Source organism: Pan troglodytes, chromosome 13, assembly GCF_028858775.2.
Source record: "Pan troglodytes isolate AG18354 chromosome 13, NHGRI_mPanTro3-v2.0_pri, whole genome shotgun sequence".
Lineage (NCBI taxonomy): Eukaryota > Metazoa > Chordata > Mammalia > Primates > Hominidae > Pan > Pan troglodytes.
Genome location: NC_072411.2, coordinates 49,877,452 through 49,904,381, shown reverse-complemented (window position 1 = coordinate 49,904,381; position 26,930 = coordinate 49,877,452). Strand labels below are relative to the sequence as shown.

The 26,930-nt window shown below is 38.7% G+C and overlaps 1 protein-coding gene and 1 long non-coding RNA gene across 7 annotated transcripts in view; one reads left to right on the top strand and one right to left on the bottom strand.

Annotated features, from left to right (window-relative positions):
• The window catches only part of LOC107973788 (uncharacterized), a 44,791-nt gene extending 33,788 nt beyond the window's left edge, over positions 1-11,003 (top strand). The window contains exons 3-6 of one of the 2 annotated variants that reach the window (XR_001716227.4): positions 6,184-6,249; positions 9,329-9,406; positions 9,483-9,650; positions 10,779-10,950. This is a non-coding gene — a long non-coding RNA (uncharacterized LOC107973788). Of the gene's footprint in view, positions 1-6,183; positions 6,250-9,328; positions 9,407-9,482; positions 9,651-10,778 lie in introns of both variants that reach the window. The other variant, XR_001716226.4, reaches the window with a different exon arrangement.
• The window catches only part of ACVR2A (activin A receptor type 2A), an 86,759-nt gene extending 61,577 nt beyond the window's left edge, over positions 1-25,182 (bottom strand). Inside the window, exons 1-2 of one of the 5 annotated variants that reach the window (XM_063790491.1) lie at positions 24,838-25,182; positions 24,338-24,471 (exon numbers count right to left, since the gene is read on the bottom strand). In XM_063790491.1, coding sequence (XP_063646561.1) covers positions 24,338-24,392 — 55 coding nt within the window. In that variant the 5' untranslated portion in view covers positions 24,393-24,471; positions 24,838-25,182. Of the gene's footprint in view, positions 1-24,337; positions 24,518-24,837 lie in introns of those variants that run through there. The other 4 variants (XM_054679023.2, XM_009443438.5, XM_024354844.3 and 1 more) reach the window with 4 other exon arrangements.
• Positions 25,183-26,930: the final 1,748 nt, after the last annotated feature.

Genomic DNA, 26,930 nt, shown 5'->3' with positions numbered 1-26,930 from the left:
TGTTATTCCCCTATTTAACCTAATCTTGTCTAACAGTTCCCCAAACACATTCAATCCCTGGAATTCCTTCCACAACTTGACAACACCACATTTAAACACACGCAAACACAACTGCGAGGGTCTTGCAATCATAAACTAGATTATTGGCTTAAGGGAATAAGCAAACGTCAAGGAAGAATAGTCAGTCTCCCTTATGAATGATGCAAAATCAATTTCAACACTTTTACAAATAACCTGGAAAAGCATACGTATATTAACACTTCCAGGTTTACCAATTTCAACAAGCAATTCTGAACAGCAAGTTACCAGCCAAAAGGAAACAAATGTAGAAAGTTTTCTAAGGAATATGAAAGTAGGTATCAGAATATTTTCTAATATTAAAGAAAAAAATAATGCAAGGTATATTATTAAATAATTATCTCTGAGAGAAAACAAATCTAGAACTCGTCAAGGACTGCTTTTAAAGATATGAAAGAACAGTGACAGAAAGTACTTATACCCAAAATGGGCAAACATGCTATAATCTTTAGGAAGAGAACTGAAAAAACAAAACAAAACATCTTATCTTTAGGAAGGAAACTTAAAAAAAAATAAAGGCTGGGCATGGTGGCTCACGTCTGTAATCCCAGCACTTTGAGGGACCAAGACAGGAGGACTGCTTGAGCCCAGGAGGTGGAGACCAGCCTGGGCAACATGGCAAGATCCCTATTTCTACAAAAAAAATTTAAAAATTAGCCAGGTATGGTGGCATGCCTGTGGTCCTAGCTTCTCAGGAGGCTGAGGTGACAGGATCGCTTGGGCCTGGGAGGTGGAGGCTGTAGTAAGCCATGTTCCCGTCACTGCACTCCAGCCTGGGCTACAGAAGGAGACCCTGTCTCAAAATAAATAAATAAATAAATAAATAAATAAATAAATAAATAAAATAATATAAAATATAACAGAAACAGAAATGACTAAAACCTTGGGGGGGGGGGGGAACAGATTATCCACATCAGATACTTCCAGAAAATACAGAACCTTTCCTCAAAATTCAAGAGTTGGTGTTATTTTCTACTTTTTAACAATATACAAAGGTTGCCCACTGCTACAGTGGAAAAAAGGAAAGAAAAATCTTAAAACATGGCATCCCAGGCTCCATTTCATCTGTGCCCAACTTATTTTTCTAACGTTATCTGCCATTACATTTTCCACCTCTTCTCTCCTGTCTAAAGGGAGTTTTCAGCATTATCTATAAATACTATCATCTTGACTGCCTCAAAGCTCTTGCGTATGCTAGCCACTCTGTACAGAATCCTCTTCCCCATCAAAGGGAACTTGGTGACATCCTATCATTCTTCCAAGGTCCAGACAAATGCCACTACCTCCTTGTATTACTCTTCACATTTCAGTGAACGTGAACTGGGCGCCGATTCCACCAGCATTGAGCCACTCACGGAGAATACAGAGATGAATGAGAAAAACTTGTTAAGTTCTAACGTGAAGAGAGAGAAGTAGAGAAAATAATAATGTAGAAAGTGTAACAATCAGTAAATAAGTAAGGTGCTATGGGAACACAGAAAGAAGCACCTAACAACTTGCTAGGGAAGAGGTGAGATAGAGGTGTCCCACAGTAATTGCAGGAAGTACAAAATCAGCGGAGTGTAGAGGCACAAGGCACAAGGGTAGTAAAGATCAGAAGTCTTCTAGTGTTGTAAGATTAAAGTGGGAGGCAGTGAGTGGCAGGAAATGAAGCTGGAAAAGAATAATCCTGGGGGTACTGCGTGTATTGTTAAAAAGCTTGACTTTCACCATTTGTAACTGACAAGAAGTAAGGGGTTTTAAGAAGTTAACTGTCAGGAGCAGATCTGTACATTTTCATAGATCCCTTAGTTTCTGTAATCTCCACGGTTTCTAGCAAAGAGTGTGGAAGGGAAGTTTTCTGTTTCCCTGGTGCATTTTTGTTTGCTTTGTTTAGTTTCTGGAGTAAGGGAGGAATAGGTCCACTTAAAGAGTCCAGATACAAGATGGTAAGGATGGAACTAACACATTGGTAATGGAAAGGAAGCAGGTATAGACTCAAGAAACACATGGAAAGTCAAACTGACAGAACTTAGTAATTGCTTGGATTTTGAAGAACATTATGAAGAACACGTTGAAGAGGGCAGCCAAGTTTCTGGCTCCAAATGGTTTCAATTTTAATTTTCCCCTTTCTGTAAGCTCTCTCCTGAATTCAACTCTAAAGCATAGAAACATCTCGACTCTGGCTTTCTTCCCCACCTCTTTACATCCCTTCTTAGCCAACATTTCTTGAAAAGTAATAGACCACAGCTGAAACCACTTCCTCATCTACATTTCACTACTCATCTCCTACAACATGGATTTTGTCTCCACCACTTTACCAAAATGTCTCTTGGTAAAGTTACAAATAATCTCCTAATTGACAAATCTAGTGGTGACTTTTCAGGCTCTACCTTATTAGATCTGACATTTTTTTAATACTATCTCCATCTAGATTTCTTACAATGAAACGATACTTGTTTTCCTTCTACCTTTCTGGACACACCTTGATCTTCTCTACAAGCTCTTCCTTAACTTCTCTCCCTGCTCTGAAAATGACAGCATTCCCCAGAGTTAGATCTTTGGTCTGTTTTCATTCCTCATTCTGCCTAGTTGATTTCATGCTGTACATCTATTGGCTGAATACTCAAATCTCTCTGTCCAGCTTAGATCTACCTCTACTACTTATTTGATATCCCTATCAGAATGGGCCACAAGTACTTTGAACTCAGCTTGATAAAAACCTAATTCATCTCTTCATTCTAAAGCATTGAATGATAATAGTACTCTTCTGCTCAAAATGGCCCTTCCACAGTCCTTGGCATGAAGTTAACACTCGCTAGCAAATCCAGCCCCTCATAACCTGACCCCTACCCACCTCTGCAGACTCGTCTCCCATTACTGCTCCATCCCCCATATATGCCTTAAGATCTCAGTGTCCTGAACTAATCTCAGTTCCTGAAACACATAACAATTATTCATGTGCCTGTATAAATTGTTTCCTCTGCATTTGGCCATTCTTGGCTCCTTTAATCTCTTTCTTCTGAAAGTACGGTCCCTGAACCAAGCATGGCATCACTGGGAGCCTCTTGGAAATGCGGAACCTCAGGCCCCACTCCAGATTTAACAAATCAAAATCTACATTTTAACAATATCTCCATGTGGTTCCTATGCATATTAAAGCTGGAGAAACACTGCTTTAATCTATCATGGTGGCTACGGCAATATACAAGAGGTATCACTGAAAAGGACAAACCCAGCGCATGCCACTTTCAGAGTCTTAGTCTAAATCATTCCCTTACATACACTGCTTTGAATGAGTAGTCATGTATTTCGTTTGTTATTAACTCCCCTGTTTTCTCAGTCACTTCTAACCCTCTGGCTTTAATGCTTGATACCATTTTACTGGCCATGACATTGGCTCCCCTGGGCCTACTCTCTAACTGTCCTTGGGCCTTGGAAAACTTGTCCATACTGAGCTGTCTCACCACCAGGGAGCAACTCATCAGGCCTGACAGAGAAAACATAAAATATTCCTCCCTATTTACCTGGTGAACTCCTAATCATCCATCCTACAAGATCACCTCAAGTGTCCCTGTAGGAAAAATTACCTGACCCCACTCCAAAAGCTGCTTCTGCTATCCCAAGGGACTCTAACATAGATTCCATGTGCTGCATAAATGCTAGTTTACTAATCATTCTCCTCCCACTAGGCTATGAATCCCCTAGGGTAAAGACTGTGTCTTATTCATCTCTTCTCCCAGTTGTGACATATACTTAACGTTTACTAGATGACTAATAAATAAGTTTGGAGCTCAGGAGGGAGATCAGAATCAGCAAGGTAACTGTGGACATCTCCTACACTTAGTCAAAAAGTGAAGATGAGATGGGATTACTTCAACAGGAAGGGTATGTAGAGCAAAATTCCATTAAGGATTAAACTCTGAGAAACAGCAACACAAAAAGGATGGGCAGAATGAATACTGAGGTAGCAAGGGGCTACAGAATTGGGAGTGTAACAGGACAAGAGAACTTTGAGAAGGAACAGGCAGACAATAGCGTCAGAAAAGTCAATTCATAATCAAATATAATAAGAATGCTTTAGATTAGGCTACTAAAAAATCCTTAATCTTTGAGAGAATTATGTCACTTACTTTAAGTTAACAGTTGGTTAAAGAGGGAACAAAAGGTATGGATGTGGAGCCACATACAGAGGAATCATTTGAAGAAACTGGACGGTGAGAGGAAAAAGGAAGACTTTCATATTAATTTATTCAACAGTATTTATTGAGCACTGGACACTAGGACTGTGGTAATAAACACGAGGGCCACAATCCCTATCCTCGTGGTGCTTTTATTTTAGCAGCAATAAATTCAGAAAGAAACAAGGCCAAGAACTAAGACTAGGTGGAGTAGAATCTGAAATGCATCCCTAACCTAGTGAAGTCCTAAAAGATAAGCCAAGCCTCCCCCACAAAAAAAAGTCACTTGGTGTCAGATATCATTAATTTTAGTAATCAATGTATCTCACGTTTTTATATTGCATTTTTAGTTTCAGAATGTGTATTTTTAGAGCGTATGGTTTATCATTCCAAAGTGACTGTTTTCTCAGACAATTAAAAACTTCACAGTCTTTTTGTAAGCTCCATAGTACCTGGCACAATGAGACGAACATAGTAGGGTCCCCTTAATTGTTGGTTGATTTCAACAACTAAATGGATTATTGTTTAATTATAATGGAAATTATAACTAAACGGATTATGGCTATATTTGGTTTTCTATAAATTCCATCCCTTAAATACAAATCAAGTCCCTAGGAATTTGTTACTTGTCTTCACTACTCCTTTGCCACCTTTTATTCATATTCCCTAGCCTAAAAAACACAGATAAGAAATTTCCCTTTCTTCCTATTCTCTTCATATCTCAGTTTCTGCAAGCTAATCGATACTTTAAAAGTTACAATAACAGGCCGGGAACGGTGGCTCACACCTGTAATCCCAGCACTTAGGGAGGCCAAGGTAGGCGGATCACCAAGTCAGGAGTTTCAGACCAGCTTGGCCAAGATGGTGAAACCTCACCTCTAAAAAAATACAAAAAAAATTAGCCGGGCGTTGTAGAGCGTGCATGTAATCCCAGCTACTTAGGAGGCTGAGGCAGGAGAATCGCTTGAAACTGGGAGGTGGAGGTTGAAGTGAGCCGACATCGCGCCACTGCACTCCAGCCTGGGTGACACAGTTAGACTCCCTCTCAAAAAAAAACAAAAAGTTATAGTAACAGAAAGTTGAGGTCCTTCAATTAGGAAAAACAAAGTATGCTACATCATTTAATCAATTTGTCTTAAAAATAACGTGAAGAGGGGAACCACAAATCCTAATGCCAGAACTATTCGTACTTATCTAGCATGTTCTTCCTCACTCACCCAACACAGGAAACAGGCACCAATGAGCAATTAATGACCACTAACATTAAATTATGTTCTAAATATGAGTCAAAAGCAACATGGATTTGTTTTCTTCTACATGAGCAAATTTCAATTAATTCAACTTCTCTGAGTCAAGGTATAATCATTTTAAGAAGATGCATTTACTTTGAACATTTGATTCTCTAATTACTCAAGTGGTGATCAGAGCAAATGAATTCTGACCTAGTTCTGATTCTGGCTCACTATATAACCAAAAGGAACAACTTCTGTTACTCAGTTTTTAAGCAGCTATGGACAATTACAGCTGACCCTCAAACAACCCTCAAACATGGGTTTGAACTGTGTGAATCCACCTGTATGCAGACTTTCTTCTACCTCTGCCATCCCTGAGATAGCAAGACTAATCTACTTCCACTTAATGAAGAGTAAAAATATTTTCCCTCCCTTATGATTTTTCTTAACAGCATTTTCTTTCCTTTAGCTTCCTTATTGTAAGAATACAATAAAACATACAAAATAGTATGTATATGTGTAACACATATAACATACAAAACATGCGTTAATCAACTGTTTATGTTATCAGTAGGGCTTCCAGTCAATAACAGGGTATTATTAGTTAAGTTCTGGTGGAGTCAAAAGTTATATCTGGATTTTCAACCTCACAGGGTGTCAATACCCCTAATCCCCACGTTGTTCAAGGGTCAAGCAGTGTACTTTCATTTCAGAGGTGGAGAAAGCTCTGCTATTATCAGCCACAGGAAACATAGTAGACCATCATTCACTTCAATTTGGTAAGTCAGCAGTTTTTACCACATCATAGGTTTCAAGGGGTGCTGGCAACAGTGGTTGCTGTTAACTTGAGCAGGATAGAGAACCTTGGCAGAACAGGTTCAAAAAACACCACACAGTCCTGGAATTGGTAACTCATTATTTTAGCATAGTAGATACCAAAGAATAGATGTAAGCCTTACAGACCTAAGTTCTGCTACTTACTTAGTTACATAGCCTTAGGCAAGTCACTGAGTCTCACTTTCCTTATCTATAAAATGGGGATAACAATTATCTTGTAGGGCTAGTCAGGCACATTATCATGAAAACTTAATAGCACTTAGCAGGGAGCATGCTATAAGTGGTGGTTAATAATGACAGTTTTAACAAACGGTAATCATTAGCAATACTATTGTTATACATAATGGTTGTGCTGTGACATAACTCGCCAATTCCAATTTTGACCCAAGTAATGTAGTAATGTGAAAATAATGTAAAATTCTGGCACATGTGTAATGAGACTGATCTAGCAATGGACTGTTAGAAAAACAATTTTTTTTTTGAGACAGAGTCTCGCTCTGTCACCCAGGCTGGAGTGCAGTGGCGCAATCTCGGCTCACTGCAACATCCGTCTCATGGGTTCAAGCAATTCTCCTGCCTCAGCCTCCCCAGTAGCTGAGATTACAGGTGTGTGCTACCACACCTGGCTAATTTTCATATTTTTAGTAAAGACGGGGTTGCACCATGTTGGCCAGGCTGGTCTCAAACTCCTGACTTCAGGTTATCTGCCCGCCTCAGCCTCCCAAAGTGCTGGGATTACAGGCATGAAGCCATGGTGCCCTGCCCAGGAAAACAATTTTAAATGTTCTTAATCAAAAGCAAAAGTGATTGAGAAAAGCACATCTGCAGCAATCAATGGCAGGATTTACCTACAAATTTACTTCAGGCAACAATTAACATGTGGATTTATAGTTACAACATCAAGCTAGCCAAGCAAGACCCCTACTCCAAAAAAAAAAAAAAAAAATCTCTCCTAGAATTAGAGTTCGCTTTGGTGCTTATTATTGCTATATTGCTACTTCTGGCTCCCCAGACTCTAAACATGGGTTTCTGAAAGTGTGGTACAAAGATTATCTGCAAAGCAACCAACTCTATAAATCACTGCAAACACTAAGGGTGGGAGACAGTGGAAGGGGACTCTCTAAAAGCCAGAAAGCATTTTTTGCTACTACAAAAGAACACTGAACTTGAAAATCAGGGTTTTAGTTCTAGCTCCACTGATTAGTGACTTCAGGCAAATTACATTATCTCAGGGTTTGAGTTAAAACAAAACATAGAACCTAGTTCAAACAGGCTCAAATAGGATCAACAGAAACAGACATGAAATCACTTAAAAAACTATAAAACATGGAAACTACCCAGAAATGTTAATATTCAGATGCTGAGAAAATAAAACAAGATACACTTTTAGAAATTTCAGTTATTACCCTCACACATTCACACCACTTTATCTTTCTCTCACTTTGGAAAGAAGGTTTTCAGGTGCTCTCATTCGGGAATACAGGCTGAATATCCCTTATCCAAAATGCTTAGGATCAGAAGTGTTTTGGATTTCAGATTTTTTTTTCGGATTTCAAATATTTCAATATTTCAAAATACTGGTGGTATACCAGTTAAGCATCCCAAATCTGAAAATCTGAAATCTGAAATGCTCCAATGAGCATTTCCTTTGAGCATCATGCTGTCACACAAAATGTTCCGAATTTTGAAGAATTTCAAATTTTGGATTTTCAGATCTGGCATGCTCAACCTGTATACTACTGAATGACATGCTACTTTACACTTTTCTGAAAAGATCCTCCCCAAAATCTTTACATAAAACTATACCAATAAACTACATAATTGAAAATATTAGTATTCTTCCCTGAACACCAGATGATGTTCTAGAATTAAATCAGAGTCAAATAAATATAAATATTATAAATAAACACTACTTGCATCCTAAACAAAACAGCATGGCCATCTACAAAGGTACAGTTTCTCAATAAATATACTGGAATGTCCTCAATATTGTTAATACATTCACTACATTATAACTTGTTTGTATTCAATAAATAGTTCAGAGCTTGACACTGGTGGGTAATATCAAGCAGCATCAGCAATTAATATTTATTTAGTTATTTAGAATGCTACATGTGAGAAATCATTCAAAGCACTTTGCATCTATCAACTCATTTACACTTTATAACAACTGTATAAAGTAGGTTACCCTTATTATCTCCATTTTCCAGACGAGGACCAGGCATCTGGCTTCAATACTCTTAACCTAAGCTGAACACACTAACTTTACACTGAAAAATCTGTAACAACTTAGGGTCAGCTGGGAGCCTGACACATTAACAAGATATTATAATACAGAATGGTAAGCAATACTGTAGGGGCAAGTGATGGGCTAAAAAATACTAAGTCTTCAGATACTACTACATAGTTAAAACTCATTCCCTATGAAACAGTAATTCCCACTGTAAAAGCAAGAATCCCTGGGCCTGGGGAAGATGAACACATTCTGTAAGGATCTCTCATCTTTCTGTTCAATTAACCAACCTGTCTGCTATGGTTCTGTTACTTTCCTAGTGAAGAAGAGCCTTCCCATCAATCTTTTTCTTCCCAAAACCATTCCAAATCAAGGTAGAGATCAGAATCAGGGATAAATTAGTTTTTACCAGAAACTAAGAAAAAGAGATTTCTTAAAAGACATATATTATGATTTTTAAGTACTTAAAATGGGTAACTGACTCTGGACTAACCAAGTGTTGCTTAAGACAGGCTTTCCCTTAATATAACTTTAAAAAGAACTATTTTCAATTAGCGTATCAAAGCTACCAGTTTCCACAGCCAAGACTTCTGCTTGTAACACAATTAATAGCAGGCCCTGTTTTACCTACACCCACTTGTAAATTGCCACCTGGGAACAGCCAACCCATCTGGGTGGCCAGGTGGCCCTGCTACTTGGGTTTCCCTCCTCATTCCCCTTTCAGCTAAAGACATGATTATATTACCCTTCCTCACTAAACCTCATCCTCAATTCTGTGCTATTTCTAGCATGAGTTAAGAGCCCAACTGGTGGTGAGGAACGAAGGAGCAGGGATAGTACTACAGAGGACAAAGAAGAAAATAAAGGTGAAATCCCTTCTTTCTTACATACTACGTCATCCTTCTTTACTGAGTTCCTAACCATTCTCTTCACACCTTTCAGTGGCCCTGTCCTATCACTAAAGCCAATGCTTTGTCTCAAGAAATCAGTGAGCTGTGGCCAACTGGAATAATTTTTGTCCTCTAAAACACAAAGGAAGTCGTACATAGCTCCTTTTCCTACAGGAAAAACAACATGGTATAATGGAAGAAGAACATATTCTAAAATAAGGTGAGCTTCTGGTGAGCTTCTGTTTCAATCTCAGTTGTGAAGCTTTTTATCTGTATGACCCTGTTTTCTCATCTGTAAAACAGTTAACTACCTCATAAGGTAGCTGAGGACCAAAAACGTACTGTAGCAAGAAATCAAGAGACTGCCTTTACACTTTTCATGCGCCTCATATACAGTAAGGGAAAAAAACAAAAACAAACAAACAAACAAACAACTCAGGATCAGTACCCCAAACCCTTGGAACATAGGCTCTCAAACTTTTCTGACCACATAGCACATTTTTCACTGTGACCCAGTACATACACACATACAATCACACACACAACTGAAGTTTCACAAAACAATACTATGCTATGGGTGATTCATTCTAATATTTTCTATTTTCTTTCTTTTTTTGTTTTTTGTCTGTGGTGACCCTCTACACTGATTTTATAACCCTCAAATGGGTTGTAATCTGCAGTTTTAAAAGAAACTACTTTGCACTCTTCTCTCCACCTTTCTCCTCCCATGCCCTCCTCTCTAATCACACACAGAAAGCTCTTTTTAGTTTTGTTACCATTCCACCCTACAGGAGCTCCTAGAAGAGTATTTCCTAGGATGCAAACCCCAGCAGGTAGAAGAGAGATCAGGGAAGAAGGAAATTGTGAGAGTGCTGGGGAGAATATGTGCTGCTTCTGGTCCAAGAAGGAATACTAAATCTATTTTCCCTCAGAGACAGAGTTATTCTTGGGGGTAAAACAAAGTTGTATTGCTAGACTAAAACACTGGAAGTAAAACAGGATTGTGGATTAGTCTAGGAACTTAACCTACATATGTAACAATAATTCTATAAGAAAATGCTCCCGAACAAAGTTTTAAAAACATATTTCTAAGGTGGGGGAGGGATGCCACCTATACAATGTCCAAGAGATTGGCAAACTACAGCCCTCAGGTCAAAATCCAGTCTGTATATAGCCCCTGAACAATGGTTTTTACATTTTTAAATGGTTGAAAAAAAATCAAAAGAATAATACTCTGTGACACATGAAATTACATGAAATTCAAATTTCAGTGCCCACAAATAAAGTTTTACTGGAACACAGTGACACTAGTTTATTTACATATTGTCTGACTGCTTTTGTGTTACAGCTGCCAGAGCTGAGAAACTGCAAAAGGGACTGCCTAAAATACTATCTGGCCCTTTACAAAAATGTCTGCGGACCCCCATTCTAAGTGCTCGAAAGCATTCAACATTCATTGATAAATATTTGTTAAGCATCTGTTATGTGCCAGGCATGGAAGAAACTACATTATAAGTCTGATATGGCCCTTGTCATAAATATTAATGGAAGACAAACAAGTGAAAAAAAGCTCAGAGGAATAAAAAGCAGTTGGTTTGTTGTAGGAACTACCAGAGGGCCAATACCGCAAAAGATAAGGATGGAATGGGGCCATATCATACAGAGCCTTTAAGGTCACTGTAAGGAATAAGCCCTCTAATATCTAATATTTGGTTGTTTATGGAATTAACCCCTTTATTCGCAGACAGCCTAAAGATAAATGTCGAGCCATCAGGCATCACAAATTCTGAATTCGAAGTGCTGGTATAGTTCCCTTCAATCCTTCCTATTACTCTCTACTCCTTGAAAAACATAACTGTATTAATTACAAATATTTGGCATAGCATTTCAAAGTTTTAAAGGTTGCATGTTCAGCAAAAGGTAGGAGAGAAGAAAAAAAATTTAAGTTGCATGTATGGCCATAAAAGCAAACGAGAGCACGTCCTTCGCGGGGACATGGATGGAGCTGGAGGCCATTATGCTTAGCAAACTAACACAGAACAGAAAACCAAATACCACAAGTTCTCACAAGTGAAAGCTAAATGATGGGAAGACATGGACACATAGAGGGGAACACTGGGGCCTATGGGAGGGAGGAGGGAGAGGATCAGGAAAAATAACTAATGAGTACTAGGCTTAATACCTGGGTGATAAAATAATCCATAAAACAAACCCCCATGACACAAGTTTACCTATGTAACAAACCTGCAGGTGTACTCCTGAACTTAAAATAATTTTTTTTTAAGTCGCATGTATATATGTTTATGTGAGTACGCTTGGGCTTGTGTGTGTAGCCTCTGATCCTTACTCAAATCTTTGAGGTAGGTACTATAAAATAGAAACTAAGGTAATGAAATTTTCCCAAGTTCACATGATATTCCATACTGTGGTAGACAGGCACAACACCCAGGTTTTCTCCTGGCAGAATGTTTGCTCTTTCTACTATATCAACCCAAAGATCTGCATAATTAATTACTTTCATTGAATTTGAAGATAAAGCAAGTGTTAGGGGTTTTTTTGTTGTTTTTTTTTTTTTTTAAAGAAAACCATTCTTGCCAACAAAAGGCTACATATGTACCAACAAAATGAGCTTTTATTTCTATTAACCAGCCCTAACTGACAAATAACGTTTCAATGGTTCTATTATCTATAACAGAGTAGGCTCCTCTACTCTTCTGTGCTCTGGCTTACTGAGCTGATTTCCTTCCATCATAGATGCAAGGCTAGATATTAATTACAAAAATACTGTCTAATTGAGGACTGCTAAATATATGTTGCTAGACTAATTAGAAACTACAGTTCTTGATGTGGGGATATTCTAGGGATACAATAGTGAAAAATAAGATCTGCAGGTAAAAAGTCAAAACTACTCTTCAATGATTCAAAAGGAAAATAAAGTATAACCACCCTTCTTCTCTGACCCTAACCTTTTACTTTTACTCCATCCTTCAGAAGTGAGGATCAGCTTGAGTAGTTTATTCTTCTTAAGAATCATTCCGATAAAGGTAGTTACTGGAGAAAATAGTACCTGACAGTTTGTTAGGCCCTCCCAGCAGTAAAAGCTTGCTAATTTAATTTCCTCTATTATTTCTAACCCTCTCGGCTAATAAGCAATCTCTATTTACATTTTAACAAAAATTACAATTAGCAATTAATTTCCTAATTCAACACCCAAACCAAGTATATGTATCTCTAAAGAACTGAGGAGGAAAATAAGTAAAGATTACCAAGAAAGATTTGTTATATAATATAGAATTAAAAAGATGGTCAGTGGCTATTCAACCATTTTTCTGGCCATTCAGAAAGGTGTTTTATTCTACTTTGAATGCCCACTAATCAAATTGCTTTACTATTACCATATCCGTCTTGTATATGTTATCTTGCAATTATTCATTATTTATCATCGTCCTCATTTACTCATTGACTTTTCATTTCTCCTCATATAATTTTAGTAATTATTACAAGTTCATTTCGAGTCTTAGGTTATATAAAATTAATTAGCAAACTGTATTCACTAATCCTGAAGTATGAAACTCCACTACCAGGTAAAAGAAAGGCCTAGCATCCAGTTCTTTTTCTAGAACTATTTTACTTAAGGTAATAATAAAATGACCTATAGTATTTATAGGGTAAAACTGAACTTTATAGAAGGTGGCTTATCAAAGATGGTTAGCTTTACCTGCTTCCAAAATGAAAAAATCCAAGTGAAACCAGATGAAAAGAGGCAGGCACCATTATATTTTTTAAATTCAGTAAAGTTTAACATCTCTTCTGGTTTTACCTGTGTGGAATAATGCAGTTTTTCCTAGGCACAGATGCTACAGCTGAACTTCTGCCATAATAAAGAGCTTATTTCCCTGTGCCAAGCACCACCTCTTTACCACCAACAGAAGAGGATTGAAATCTTTCCAGATAAAAACATTCAAGCTGAATACCTAGAGTTAGAGGCTGCAGCCCTGAGTAAAACTAATAGCCTAAAGTATTAAGTATTCATCCTTTCAGCCTTTATTGTAAGACCTTGATAACCTGAAAAGATATCAAATTTCTAAGAATTAAGATATAAAATACACTGAGTTTCTACTTCTGAATCTTCAACCATACCAACAATATAGTATATTACATCTGAAACAATAAAGAGGTGGTAAGCTTGTGAAAAAAATAGACACCTGAAAAGGAGTAAAGCCAATTTCAGAGAGAAATAGGAATGCTTAAGTAAATAAGAATATATATAAATTAGCAAATGTACAAAATCTAAAGATAGAAATTTGTTACAAAAATTCAATAACCTCTAGTCTGCGTTTCATTATTTCTTTTTTCTGAGAATTTGTATTCAAAGTTCACATATGCACAAGAAACCTATCCATTCATGTTTTTTTTAAGCAATGACAAGTAGGAAAAAAAATAAGATGACTAAAATAAGATACAAAAGGAAGACTGATAAGTGTAGGCAAGCTTTACAATACAATCAGAGAATGTTCAAAGCTGGAAGGGATCTAGGAGAGTCTCTCTAGCTTACACTGATGCAACAGGTTCCTAACTGGTCTCACCTCTTCCCTCCTACACTCTTCCAGTATGTTTTTCAGATAGCTGCCAAAGTGATCTCAACACATAACCCAGATCTGCTCTTCCTTAAAACTCTTTGCTTCACACTGCCGTTTGCATTTTATTCTAACTCCTTCCCCTGTTACATCAAAGACCTGCATGATCCTGTCCCTATCTCTCCAGTCCCATCCCTGCATTCATTGCTTCAGGCAGCTAGTTAAATATTTACTGAGCTTCGCCTCTGTGCCAGAAACTGTGCCATGCATTGGAAGTATTAAGAAAAAGTCACACCCTTCCCCGCCCCAGTAGAGCTTACATTCTAATATTGGAAAGGACAAATAAGAAATAGGCCAGGCGCGGTGGCTCACACCTGTAATCCCAGCACTTTGGGAGGCCAAGGAGGGCAGATCACTTGAGACAGGAGTTCGAGACCAGCCTGCCCAACATGGTTAAACCCCCTCTCTACCAAAAATACAAAAATTAGCCAGGCATGGTGGCGCACGCCTGTAGTCCCAGTTACTCGGGAGGCTGAGGCAGGAGAATCACTTGAACTGGAAGGCTGGGGTTGCGGTGAGCCAAGATTGCACCACTGCACTCCAGCCTGGCCAACAGAGCGAGACTCAGTCTCAAAAAAAAAAAAAAAAAAAGAAAAGAAATAGGCAGATAAAGTAAACAGATGTGATATGTGATAAGGCAAATAAAGAGTAATCCTCTCAGCACCCTGTTAGTTTCTGTCCGAGCACGTATGACAATCTGTAATTATGTTGTTCATTTGACTACTTACTTTATGACTATAAGCTTCAGAAAGGCATAATCATATCTATCTTCATGTTTAATACTGTATCCCAAGCACTTACCATAGTGTCTAGCATGTAGTTCAATATTGATTTGTTAAGTGAATGAATACCTATTTCACCCTCTTTAATTTAGGGTGAGTAAAGTGAAATCTTAATGGCTGTCAAAGGTCAAAGAGTCAGTAGGAAAGTAGGAATTTGAATGACAGACTCTTAAGTTTTAGTCCAAAATATTATACCACATTCAAAATATTGATCTCAAAGTACAGTCATTGAATAGCTTTGTGTTTTCAAAGCTTAAAGTAGCTGGTACCTAAAAAACAGACTTGAGAATCTTTCAAAACTTTACTTCTACTAAAAGTTTTAAAACACTTAAAAAGTTTAAGGAAGTTTTCCAAGGAAAAAAGAGATGTTAAATTCCCACTAATAAATAGAGACGATTTAGTCCATTGTTTCTTTTTAATGCATGCTAAAACAGTGAGACCTTAAAGAACTCTTCGTAAGGAACCACGATATCTGAATATTCTAGATATTTATTGGCAGCTATCTGGCTCTCTATAATGATATGTTCTTTGGCTGTATCATTTAGTCAGAGTATTATTTCACATTAACTGACTGATAAGTAACCTGCAAATGTAAATATCCCCCAAGAACCAAATCTATATTTTTTAATGTTTTACATACCATATCCTTTTAAATGGGACTTAAAGATAGATTAAAAACTAATATGTAAGATCTACTCTGGACCAGCTACCATGTTATGTGGAGTTATCAATTCATTTAATACATCTTGGTTTACAAATTTTAAAAGTTAATCTCAGAGTTTTAGAAATGTGCCAAGATCTCATAACTTGTCCATGCCCCTTCCTCTTGAAATAATGCCTTGGAGCAAGCTTGATATATCACATATAGTTATGAAGATGGGAAGAACAATAAACTTTTCCTTTAAAATAAAAATTTTAAAGTTAATAATCATAACTACGAAAACTCCTCCCTCTAAGCTTTATAAATAGGCTTACTTTTATTACAATATGTAAAGACTTGATTCATTTTTAAAATCTTTTGAAAGGCAACCCCTCCCCACATGTGTAGCCAGTCCTTCTAATGTAGTAACTCTCTTCTTGCTTTACATTTATTTTCTTTAGCAATATTAGAGAATAAAGTAATTCCCAGTGTGACTACAGCCAACCAAAGAAAAAACTAGTCCAAAAGAATGGTCACTGAAAAGTTTAGGTTTCAAGCGTGAATACCATATACCAAATTCAGAAAAGCATCTAAATCTACTTCCTTAGAACAGTATATTTTACTGTAGGGTCTCATACAGATTTCAAAGAATATAATCTGGATGACCAGTATGAGTAATTACTGAAATTTGACCATTATTTAAACATAAACAACATATTGAGCCACTAATGCTTAGAATTCTTTAACTAGACATCACAATGAAGACATATCCATCACACAGTGTCTGCCTTTTTAAGAGAATATTACATGTTATCATGTTTTATTATGTACTCTTATTTTTCCAAATACATGTCTTTATTTCTATTCATGCTTATCATCTAAAACTATATCTGTAAACTTTTTTAGTTATGAAGGCACTTTCAATTTTCCTCTGGCTCATTACTTCCTTACCAATTTTATTTAGTAGTGCAACCATTCTACCTTAGTCTTCGAGTTGCTTTTCAGTCCTATATCCACATATGGGGTATTTGGGACATACATCAGGATATGTATCATCCACTCTTACCTCCTCAGTTTTAATTACTTTTCATCTGAATTTAAGAGTTAACCCCCTGAGATTGTCCTACTTCTTCAAGCAATTGTGAACTCTCTTCATCACACAAATCTCTTCCTCAGATTTAGTCAAAATTTCTCCATCCCACCTTGCCTTCATCCATGGTCAAGTTTACTCTCAAATGGCTATTGTGTTCCTGATGCTATTTTGTGTCTTTTCCTTCATATTAACATCCTTCCTAATCTCCGTCTAAGACTTTTTTTCCAGTACTAAGTCCAGCAAGTCTTTCCTAAATTAAAAAATCCCAACTCCCCAAAATTACAATCTAATGTTGTTTCAGCACCTTCGTGTGTGCTTAATTTATTCGACTAGTCCAAAAGAGAGAAGACCTTAGTCAGGGAAGAGCCATGTTCTCCCTTGAGACCAGTTTTCCCTATATTCTATACTTAGGCACACAGTCTCTACTGTAGATTAATTAATGACCATACTTTTCAGTGCATATATTTTTCATTGCACACATTTACGTATGAAGCTTCCTTTTCCACTAAGAGAGTACTGAATACAGGAAATAAGGATTGTTGAACTAGGTCACTGGTTTTAGGGATTTACAATCCATTAGTTGGTCAATGAATCAATTAATGGGTCACGATCAATGTTTTTTAAATGAAATGTAATATAAAAATACATAAGTGTCCTGCACATAGTTAAGAGTACACAGTTCATGAAACTTTCATTTCTGATGCACACAGACATATATACATACACCCCTACTACTACATGGGAACTAAGTCATAATGCAATGTGTAATTCCTATTGTGTATTATAGTCAAAAAAGTATGAAAGCCATGGAACATGAGGATACCTAAGATCCCCTCTAAATCTATATAATTCAAATTCTAATTTTAATGATTTAAAAAATTTAAATTTGAACATAACTTAAAGATATCAAAACAATGAGCAAAATCATCTTTTCTTAATAAAATGTCACCACTGAACTCTAACCTTAAAATTATAGAACCATAAAGCTTTCAGAGTAGGAAAAAAAATCAGGGATCATCTAATCCAAGTTCACCACTTCGATACATTAAGAGGACAACCATGGCTCAGAGAAGTGAAATAATTTCATTTCATTCATTTAATAAACATTTGCTGAGCACCTATTGTGTACCAGGTTCCAGGAATGGTTGTGTGGATAAAGGAAAGATGTCTTCAAAGAGTAGAAACAGGAAAGTAAACATTTGCACAGTCTAAAGTGGAAACAGGCAAGTAAACATTTGCAATTATTACTGAAATCAAGGTCATTTACAAGGTGTTAGATGAACAGAAAGCAACTAACTCAATCTGGGTTGAGTGACAGAGAAAATGTTTCTAAAGAGGTGATACTTCTCAGTCTTAAAACCAAAAAGGGGTTAGCCAGGTAGAAGAGGAAGAGTAACACGTACAAAGGCACCATACTGACATACAATAAAGGATTACACATTTAAGAAACTGCAAGTCAAGTCTGTATGGATGGAATATAGTACTCAGGCTGAGGAGAAGCTGCAGCAGAATACCTAGCATTTAATATTCAAACCACTCTCTGAGGTAGGCACTATTAATATCCCCCCATTGTGTAGATGAGAAAACTGAGGCACACAAAGGTGAAGTAACTTGACCAAGGTTAAGTTATGAAACCAACATTTAAACCAATTAGGTCTACATCCAGAGTCTATACTCTTAACCAATACCAAGAGGTTAGAAAAAATAGGCAGGAACCAAACGATGAAGGACCTTTTATGACATTCTAAGACTTTAGATTCTATGCTAAAGGTGACTCACAGTCAGTGAAAGGTTTTAAGCAAGGGTAACATATTCAGATTTATTTTTTAATAAGATCACTCCAGCAGCTATGCAGATGGACTAGAAAGAAAAGGAAGTAGTGATAGCGAACTGGTAAATCTTAGCTAGAAAAGTGCTACAATAATCAAGTAACAGAAAATGATACATAAGCTAGATACTGGCAGCACTGACACCAGAGCTCAAGTCTACCAACCTCTATGACCACATTCTTGATCACTATCCATATGAAGTTTCCAATTTTTTCCCTTAGGCCCACCACTCTAACAGTTCAAAAAATCCAATCTCAGAGACAAAAACATATTTCCTTTAAGTCCCTTTATTAAAACAAAGCCTGACCTCTAGATACACTGGGTATACAAAAGTGACTAACAAGAAATCTAGGTGGAGAATGACAGAAAGTCACTTGCTATCTACAGTAGTTTTCTTACCTTCTTGATTTCTCCTCCTCCTCCTCCTTCCTCTATACACTATTCCTGGAATTTTCATGTTCAATAGTCAATTTGAAATCAATGTTCTGTCTAGACATGACTATTTTACAATCTAACAGAATTAAATCTACCACAGAGGAAGTCTAATGTGGTCCTATCAGCAGCAATAAATATACTCTTGGTTCTAGTCAAATTTTGGCTTAAACAGAGATGATAAATGAATAATAATATGAGCGAAACTTTTTCTGAAGCAGCAAAGAGTTAAGGAAAACCTGAATATTAAAAAAGAGAATAAGAGCAATCTAAAGTTCAAGCCATTTGATTCTAAGAGAGTAACACTACTCCCAAGAGGGTGTGCGAGGTAGTCCAGAAACCAGTAAATGAAAAAACAGTGGAAAAGAATATCTGGTCAATTCTCAAGCATTCTAAATTCAATCTGTTTTCATTAAAACTACGGGTAAGCCCTCTGGAGTCACCCATGATGCTAAGCCACAACTGGGTTCCACAAGCAAGCAGTATAAGTACAGAAGGGTCAGGGGAAGAAAAGGGAGTAGACAAAGAAGGGAGGAAAATGGAAAGGGAACAATAATGAAAGGGAATGGAAAAAACAATGAGTTACAGAGCAGTGAGCAAAAAGCTAAGGCATACCAGTGACCCCTAGTATCAAATGTTGCCAACCTTACCTATAATCTGAGACAACATGGCAACTGGCAACTTAACAGACCATGAAAACACAAATTTAAATCATGGACTCATGAAATATCAAAGATGAGAAAATCATAGTAGCACTTTAAAAAGTCAAAATGCAACAAAATAAAGTCTTAGAATCTAAAGAAACAATTTAGAGATTACTAAAATCTCATTTGGTTTAGTTGTGCTTCTCTTCTTAAGAACAGTGAGTCTGGTGGACCCAAAAGGCGAAAATGTCAGTATCAGAGAGAAGGGTATGGAGAGGTGTGTTACAAAGACACTGTGAGGCTCATTTGGACACCATTTGTGGGAATGACTTCAGAATTTTCCTCTCTATGGTATAATGCTCCTTAATTTGCTAAGAGTTTCACTGTAATTCTTATCTTGGTTGGCTAGGTTAAATCCCTTAAAACCAGAGTTCAAAACAAGGTAAGCATTTTATTAATTATGGTCAAGATTTAGCCTTAAAAAGGGAAACGATCTGCAATAGATCATAAAATATTACTTACTGTATCATGAATTAGTCTAACGGTAACCAAAACCCAGCTAATGATTCTCAAGATAATTATGTAATTAAGAGATTAGGTTAAAAGTTTCTTGAAATTAAAGTTAGCTAGACAAAAGAAATATCTTTTTTAAAAAAACAGAATTTCTACCTTGAAACTATTCAGGGAACATGTAATAGTGAACATATTTCAGGCAACATGTTACACACATACACAAATACCGCCATGAGGCAGCCCAATGATGTCAGTAAAAATAAAGGCAAATATCCTTAAAGATCATATCGTGGCAAAGAAAATCCTGGATCTAAAGCAAATATAATTAAACTTGATACCTTAACCAATCATTCATTATGTCCAGGAACATGCAGTCTTCATAAGCACTCTATCAAAATCGGTGATAGGAGAGTTTATCCATAAGTCATCGGAATATTTTATTATAGTATAAAATATTATACTATACTGGTCAATTCTCAAGCATTTCATCAAGGATGAAAGAATGTGCGTATCTATAGTCTGTTTCTCTAATTTAATCATATTCTAATTTAAAAGATAATGAAAAGATAAAAATCTTTCAATACAAGGTCACCTGGAGATCATCGATACCATGTACTTGTAAAATTTAGATTACTAACTTTAGGGGGAAGACAGCAGAGCCCTTTTACTAATAAACTACTGCTTTTAAAATTTAAGAGTTTAGAACTGAGTTTTTCCTTTTTTTTTTTAATTTGTATTTTAGGTTTGGGGGTACATGTGAAGGTCTGTTACATGGGTAAACTCGTATAATGGGGTTTGCTGTGCAGATTACTTCATTACCCAGGTATTAAGTCCAGTACCCAATAGTTATCTTTTCTGCTCATCTACCTCCTCCCACCCTCCATCCTTGAGTAGACCCCAGTGTCTGCTGTTCTGTTCTTTGTTTTCATGTTTTCTCATCATTTTGCTCCTACTTATAAGAACATGTGGTATTTGGTTTTCTTAGAACAGGGTTTTTTGACCTCTACACTACTGACATATTGAGCCAGCTAACTCTTTGTTGTGGAAGGCTGTACCATGTATTGTAGGACGATTAGAAGCATCCCTGCCCTCTACTCAACTAGATGCCAGTAGCACACCCCGTCCCCTGTTGTGACAACCAAAAATGTCTCCAAATGTCCCATGGATGGGGATCTGGGGAAGTAGGGAGGGGGACTCACCCCAGCTTGAGAACTGTTGGCTTAGATCATAAACAGGAAAAAAAAAATAGAAAACGAATGGAGGGAGAATTTTGTTTCATTTTGTTTCCAGTCTCCATGTTTCAATGTATTATATTTGAATTTGACCACAGACACCATTTATAAGAGATTCTGCCTTTTAGAAAACAAAGTATTTATCATCCATCACTTGTTAATCAAAGTTCAAAAGAATCTCAAAAGATTCTCTGTAATGCTAACTCCCCCTCCAACCACACATACATTCACACATACACAGTACTGCCTAGCTGAACTGAAGAAAACATAATTACCATACTTCCATTTCCTCTTTCATCAAATACATTGACCATAGTGCTCCAGCTCCCACAAAATCCAAAGGAATTCTCAACTTACTTCTATGCAACTCAAATACCACAATAGCTGCATAACTCTAGATAGGATACTTTAATACTAAGGCAAGTATTAAAGTCATTCTCATACTTCAACAAACTGTGGGGAAAGACACAAATAAACCACAATGGCTATAAAAAGAAAACTAAGATTTATGTTTTGAAACAGAATCTGAGGAAGTATGAGAGGAATGAAAAAATTCAAAATCAAAGGTAATCTGAAGGCACTCCAGGATAGGGGCAAAATTTGAAATGTTTCCCCTGGAATGAGAGAGAGGAGGAAATTATACACTTGGCCATATCCTACAGGAATAGTCTGCATAATCAGTCTCCAGAATACATACCATGGGATGGAAACTGAAAAATCAGAGTCCACGAAATAGTAAACATCCCTCCTAAACACCTGGAACAAAACTGTTCCTTACTATTGTTTCCCATTTTGATTTTTTAAAAAAATCAAATATCTGGAAATGAAAAACTGACAACCTGAGAATTTTTTAAATTCTCATAAAAATAGTCACCTCATGCTTCCAACACGTCAGATCACACATTTTGTAGAAAAATCAATTAGTTGGAGAAACATAATAATCCTTTTTTAGAGTGCATCTGATCCATAACTAAAGGCTTTTAAAAATCAGACATTTTAAGTACTCAAATTGTTCATGTATAAATATGGATTAAGATCTTTATGATTATTTCAATTATCTTCAACAGAATCAAATGTTTTAGTTCAACTGGGAATGTTCATCTTAAAAAGCCTATGCAACAACATAATATTAGTTTAATATAAGTGGAATATCTATATGCCCTACAGCAACAAAATCACTTTATTTCAAAATTATAGCTATTAACCTCCTGGCCCACTGAAAATAATCCTGGCCCAATGAAAATAATCCCCACAAGAAACTAATGCTCAATTATTTTTACTACCAAACCAAGCAGAGGAAGCTGTAAGATCTATAGCGACAGCCTGCTTTTCAAGAAGTAATACCTTGAGACTGCTCAAGAATAACCTCCTTCATCGATTAGTGTGACTCAGGTGGGTTTGGGAGGGAATAATGTCCACAATTCCTTGGTCAGTGGCCATGATGCCCCTCCTCCTCAAGGGCAAGAGATCAGAACAAGGGATTTGAACAAGAGGAGTTCACCAGCCACAACATATAGAAGCAGAGGAAAAAAGAGTACTACTGGAAAGATAAAAACTACATGGTTAGGTCATGTCACAAAAGCAAGAGGTTTAATGTTATCAAGGCCTTCATTCATTTCAGACACACCATTGTTTAGCTTCCTTCCCAAACCGTGCACAAAAAGAACTGTCAGCCTGCCTTAAGCATGTTCCTTCTTCCATTTAAACAGACATGATTCTTTTGGTTAATCTCTGGCAATGATCGCCATTTCACAACACATTCAGCCCACCCGGAACTGATCAATACCACTACAGACATAAGACTAGACTTTATCCATTTATTAACCACAACGAAATGTACCATTCAGCAAAATTCTATACATTACAAAAGATTCTATTTAAAGGGGGGTGGGGAAGACGGACACAAACACACAAACACACACACACACACCCCACAGAGGTACACAAAGAAGACTACCACCCTTTAATTTTCCTGTGGCAAACGAGATAAAGACATGGCCATGAAACCTGTCAATTCGCCCCCCTTTCCAAGAGTCCCCCGTAATTCTATGCCATAAGCTTGTAACTGAATATTAAATTTTACGACAAATAGATCCAAAGAGACTTATTTAAAATGTTTCATCTATTGAACTAACTCTCCTGTTATGTACATCTGCACACCTTTGAGCTAGATGCTGTATTTATTTATAGAATTTCAAATACAAAAGACTAGATAGTTTTTCCAACCACTGGTTGCAACCATAGAACGTCCTCACAAAATCAAAATTTCCAATATAAAATGGCCAGTTTATTCCCCCAACCTTGAGCTAAAACCTATTTTATGAGTGTACTATATTTAACAAAAACAATTTCACATGGGTTGTTCTAAACCGAAAACAATGCTTCAATACAAAGCGTTTAAAATAAGTATTCCGTAGGTAAGCAAAATCTATGCCCCAAAAGAGCACACAAATGGTGGTTGAACGCCAGCACATTACCAATACCAAGCGGCATACCTCTTCTGCACTGGGTTATAGTTAATACTCCAACAACAACTACAACTATTTTTAACACTGCTGGACGCTGAAGTTGAAGAAAACGTGAGGGGAGACCCAGATTAAATTGCTGATAGGATGTATTGTTTCTCACGGCCAAAATTAAGCAGCAACTGGCTTGATCTATGTCGTGATATTCACCGGTGAAGCACTAATTAAACGATGACAAAAAGCAACCCTTGTTTTGGAGGAGCCCACACTAAATACTCCTTTCAGATCTCAACCTTTGCATAAATTGTCACTTGTGGTATTTGCGGCTTAATTGCAACCCAACCAGCGCTGTCATCCAGTGTTATGGCCACAAAACATGACTTTCTCACTTCCACAACAACACAGCACTCACTCTTACCAGCTCGCCGACCCAACTCAAAAAGAGAAAAATGCATGGAGGTTTCCAGATCACAATCAGACCTGGGGGCGGGGGGGGGGGCGGTGGCAGCCGAGGGGCGCAGGGAGTGGGCAACCTCCCCTGGCTCCACTGGACTCTCCGACTCAACACCAGCCGCGGCCCCCAGCAGCGGCCGCCGCGGCCGCAGGAGCAGCCCCACCGCGCCGCGCTCCCTGCACCTACCTGAAGAACAGGAGATAAGAAAGACGGCAAACGCCAACTTTGCAGCAGCTCCCATTTTCCCGAGGCGCCGGGGAATCCGGAGGAAGTTCTCGCTAGATATCCAGTTCCCTGGGTCTTCCTCGGAGACAAACCTCCTGGTGTAAAATCAACCGTCATAAAACATACTCGGAAGCCCAGACCAAAAAAAAAAAAAAAAAAAAAAAAAAAAACGTTCACTGGGTTAAAAAAAAAAAAGAAAAAGAGCACAACGATAAAAAATAAAATGCACCACGGGGGAAAAACCGCCACACACACGCACAACACACAAAACCAAACAACGAAAAGCCAACAACAACAAAAGCGGGTTTAAATCACTGTCAAAATCACTGTCAGCTCCGCTCGCCTCTCCCGTCTCTCGGAACAAAACGCCAGGCTGAGGCGACGAAGAGGCGGCGGCGGCAGCGGCGTCCGCTGCCGCCCGGACAGTCTGGGAACCGACTGGGTCCGACGTCCGGACCGACCTTCAACCCGGACACCTAAAGTCCGAGGACCATTGGCGGCCGAGCTCGCGGCGGTGGCGGCGAGGCGGCTGCGGCGCGGGGAAGGGGCGGCGGGCGGCAGCGGCGGCGGCGGTGCAGGCGGCGGCCAAGTTCTGGTCCAGGCTCTGGCTCCAGCTCCGGGCTCCGGGCTCGGCCGCGTTTTCGGTCTCCTGGCCTCCGCCGGGCTCCGCCCCCCAAACTTCCGGTTCCGGCCCGAAGCTGGAAGCCAGGCGCAGCGGAGGAACGCTCGGCGGCAGCGGCGGTGGCGGCGGCGGTGGCGGCGGCGGCGGCGGCAGCGGCGGCCGGGCGCAGCGCGCGTGCCGGGCCGGGAGCGCGAGGAGATTGTCGGGGAAGCGAGGCGGGAGCGGGGGAGGGGTGAGAGAGCGAGGGCGGGGCCGAGTGGAGGGCGAGGAGGCGGGGCGGACGGAGGCTCGATACCGCGAGGCCTCGGCGTCCGGCCTGCTTGGGCGAGAGATGCCGCGACAAAGGGGCGCGGGCGCCTCAAAGTCCCTAAGCTGTGGCTGGGCTGTGGCCGGGCGAGTAGATGCGGGCTAGGCCGGGCACGACCCGTTTCCAAATCGCGTCCGACGGGCCTCTCTGGAGCGCCCACCCGAAGGGTCAGGAGAAGCCCAAGAGGAAGAGGACTCCGAGGTGGGGCGAGTGGCCAGGGACTTCTCCGAGGGGCGTCTGCGGCGCCCAGTCTTTCCTCTGGGGGGACGCCTCGTCCGCTCTGAGACCGAGGAGTCGGTGGAAGGCGGACGTGGGAGCTGTTTCGCCGCGCCCGCCGAGCTGCCCAGGCGAGCTCGCGACGCGCGAGCTGGTGTGTGCGCCCCCAGACTTAGCACTGCGTCCCACCGCTGCAGCTTCTGCACACGCGTGCTGTCTTGGTGACTAGAAAAGAAAAAGAAAAAACTCACGGAGGAAGGGCTGTCCACCCGCTCAGGATATTCACGCCATTTATCACGATGCGCAACTTGAATCCATTCCCGCCGTTCCTTTTACACACAAAGCATTCTGTTGAAAACTGTTTTGCACGTAATAGGTGCGCAAATACTTGTTTACTGCGCTTTGAAGAAAAAATTGAGGATTTCGAACGACATATTTGATGATCAGACAAGTGATTACTTGTCAAAATTTTAGCTATTTAAGGGCCTGTTTTTACCCCTTAATCCATGTTGATTGCTTACAAGCTGGTGTGCTAGGCACGGAATGGGATCCAACAGGTAAAAATAGGATGGATCCCTACCTCAAGTAGCTTTTAGTATTTGCTGTATTCAGTTGGCTGCAGAATACAAACTAGAGACTATTGAAGGTAGTTGCTCTGTCATTTACCACACTTTAGTGAGCTTCGTGAAGGTAGAGATCTTGATTTTTTCCTTATTTTATTCCAGCACCCAGAGGTATCAACTAGCATGTAAGTGCTTAATAAATAATTGTATAAATGACTAAGGGATGACTGCCTTTCTCTTAAATACAGTCTCCGTTATTGTACTCTACAAAGTTTTGGTTTTTAATAAAACAACTGTATAATATGGCTAATTCATGTTTCACTTGTGGTTTACTGATTCCCACCTTTTCCCACAAAGCCAAGTCTTCTCACTTATATTTACAGCAGTTTACTTCCTCTAAATTACTCTGTATTTCTGTCTATTAAGTTCATCCTGTAATTATCTGCCCATTTCTACAACTTATCAGGGTTATTAATAATCAACGTGGCTCTTCAAACTCTCTCCAAGATTGCCAGTTCTCAAATCGTGGTGCTCAGAATTTGACTGATGTTTGCAACAGTTACAAAGTCCCAAGTCGGTATTAAAGGTGTCTGAATGATCTCATGTAGTTCTCCTATCTTTATGAGTTGGTCAAAGGAATATGTATAAGCCTTCCATTCTCTGGTTGAATTAAGAGTTGTACTAACGGTTCTGGAATGGAAGAGTATATTTTACTCTAGAAACACTTGAAGTTCACTAGAGAATTTGATGTCAGTTAGGGTCAGGCCCCACTCTTGTCTTATCTGTGCATCACTTCAGTATTTCTTTTAATTGTGAAGCCTGAGCAAGTGGAATAACTGGAATAGC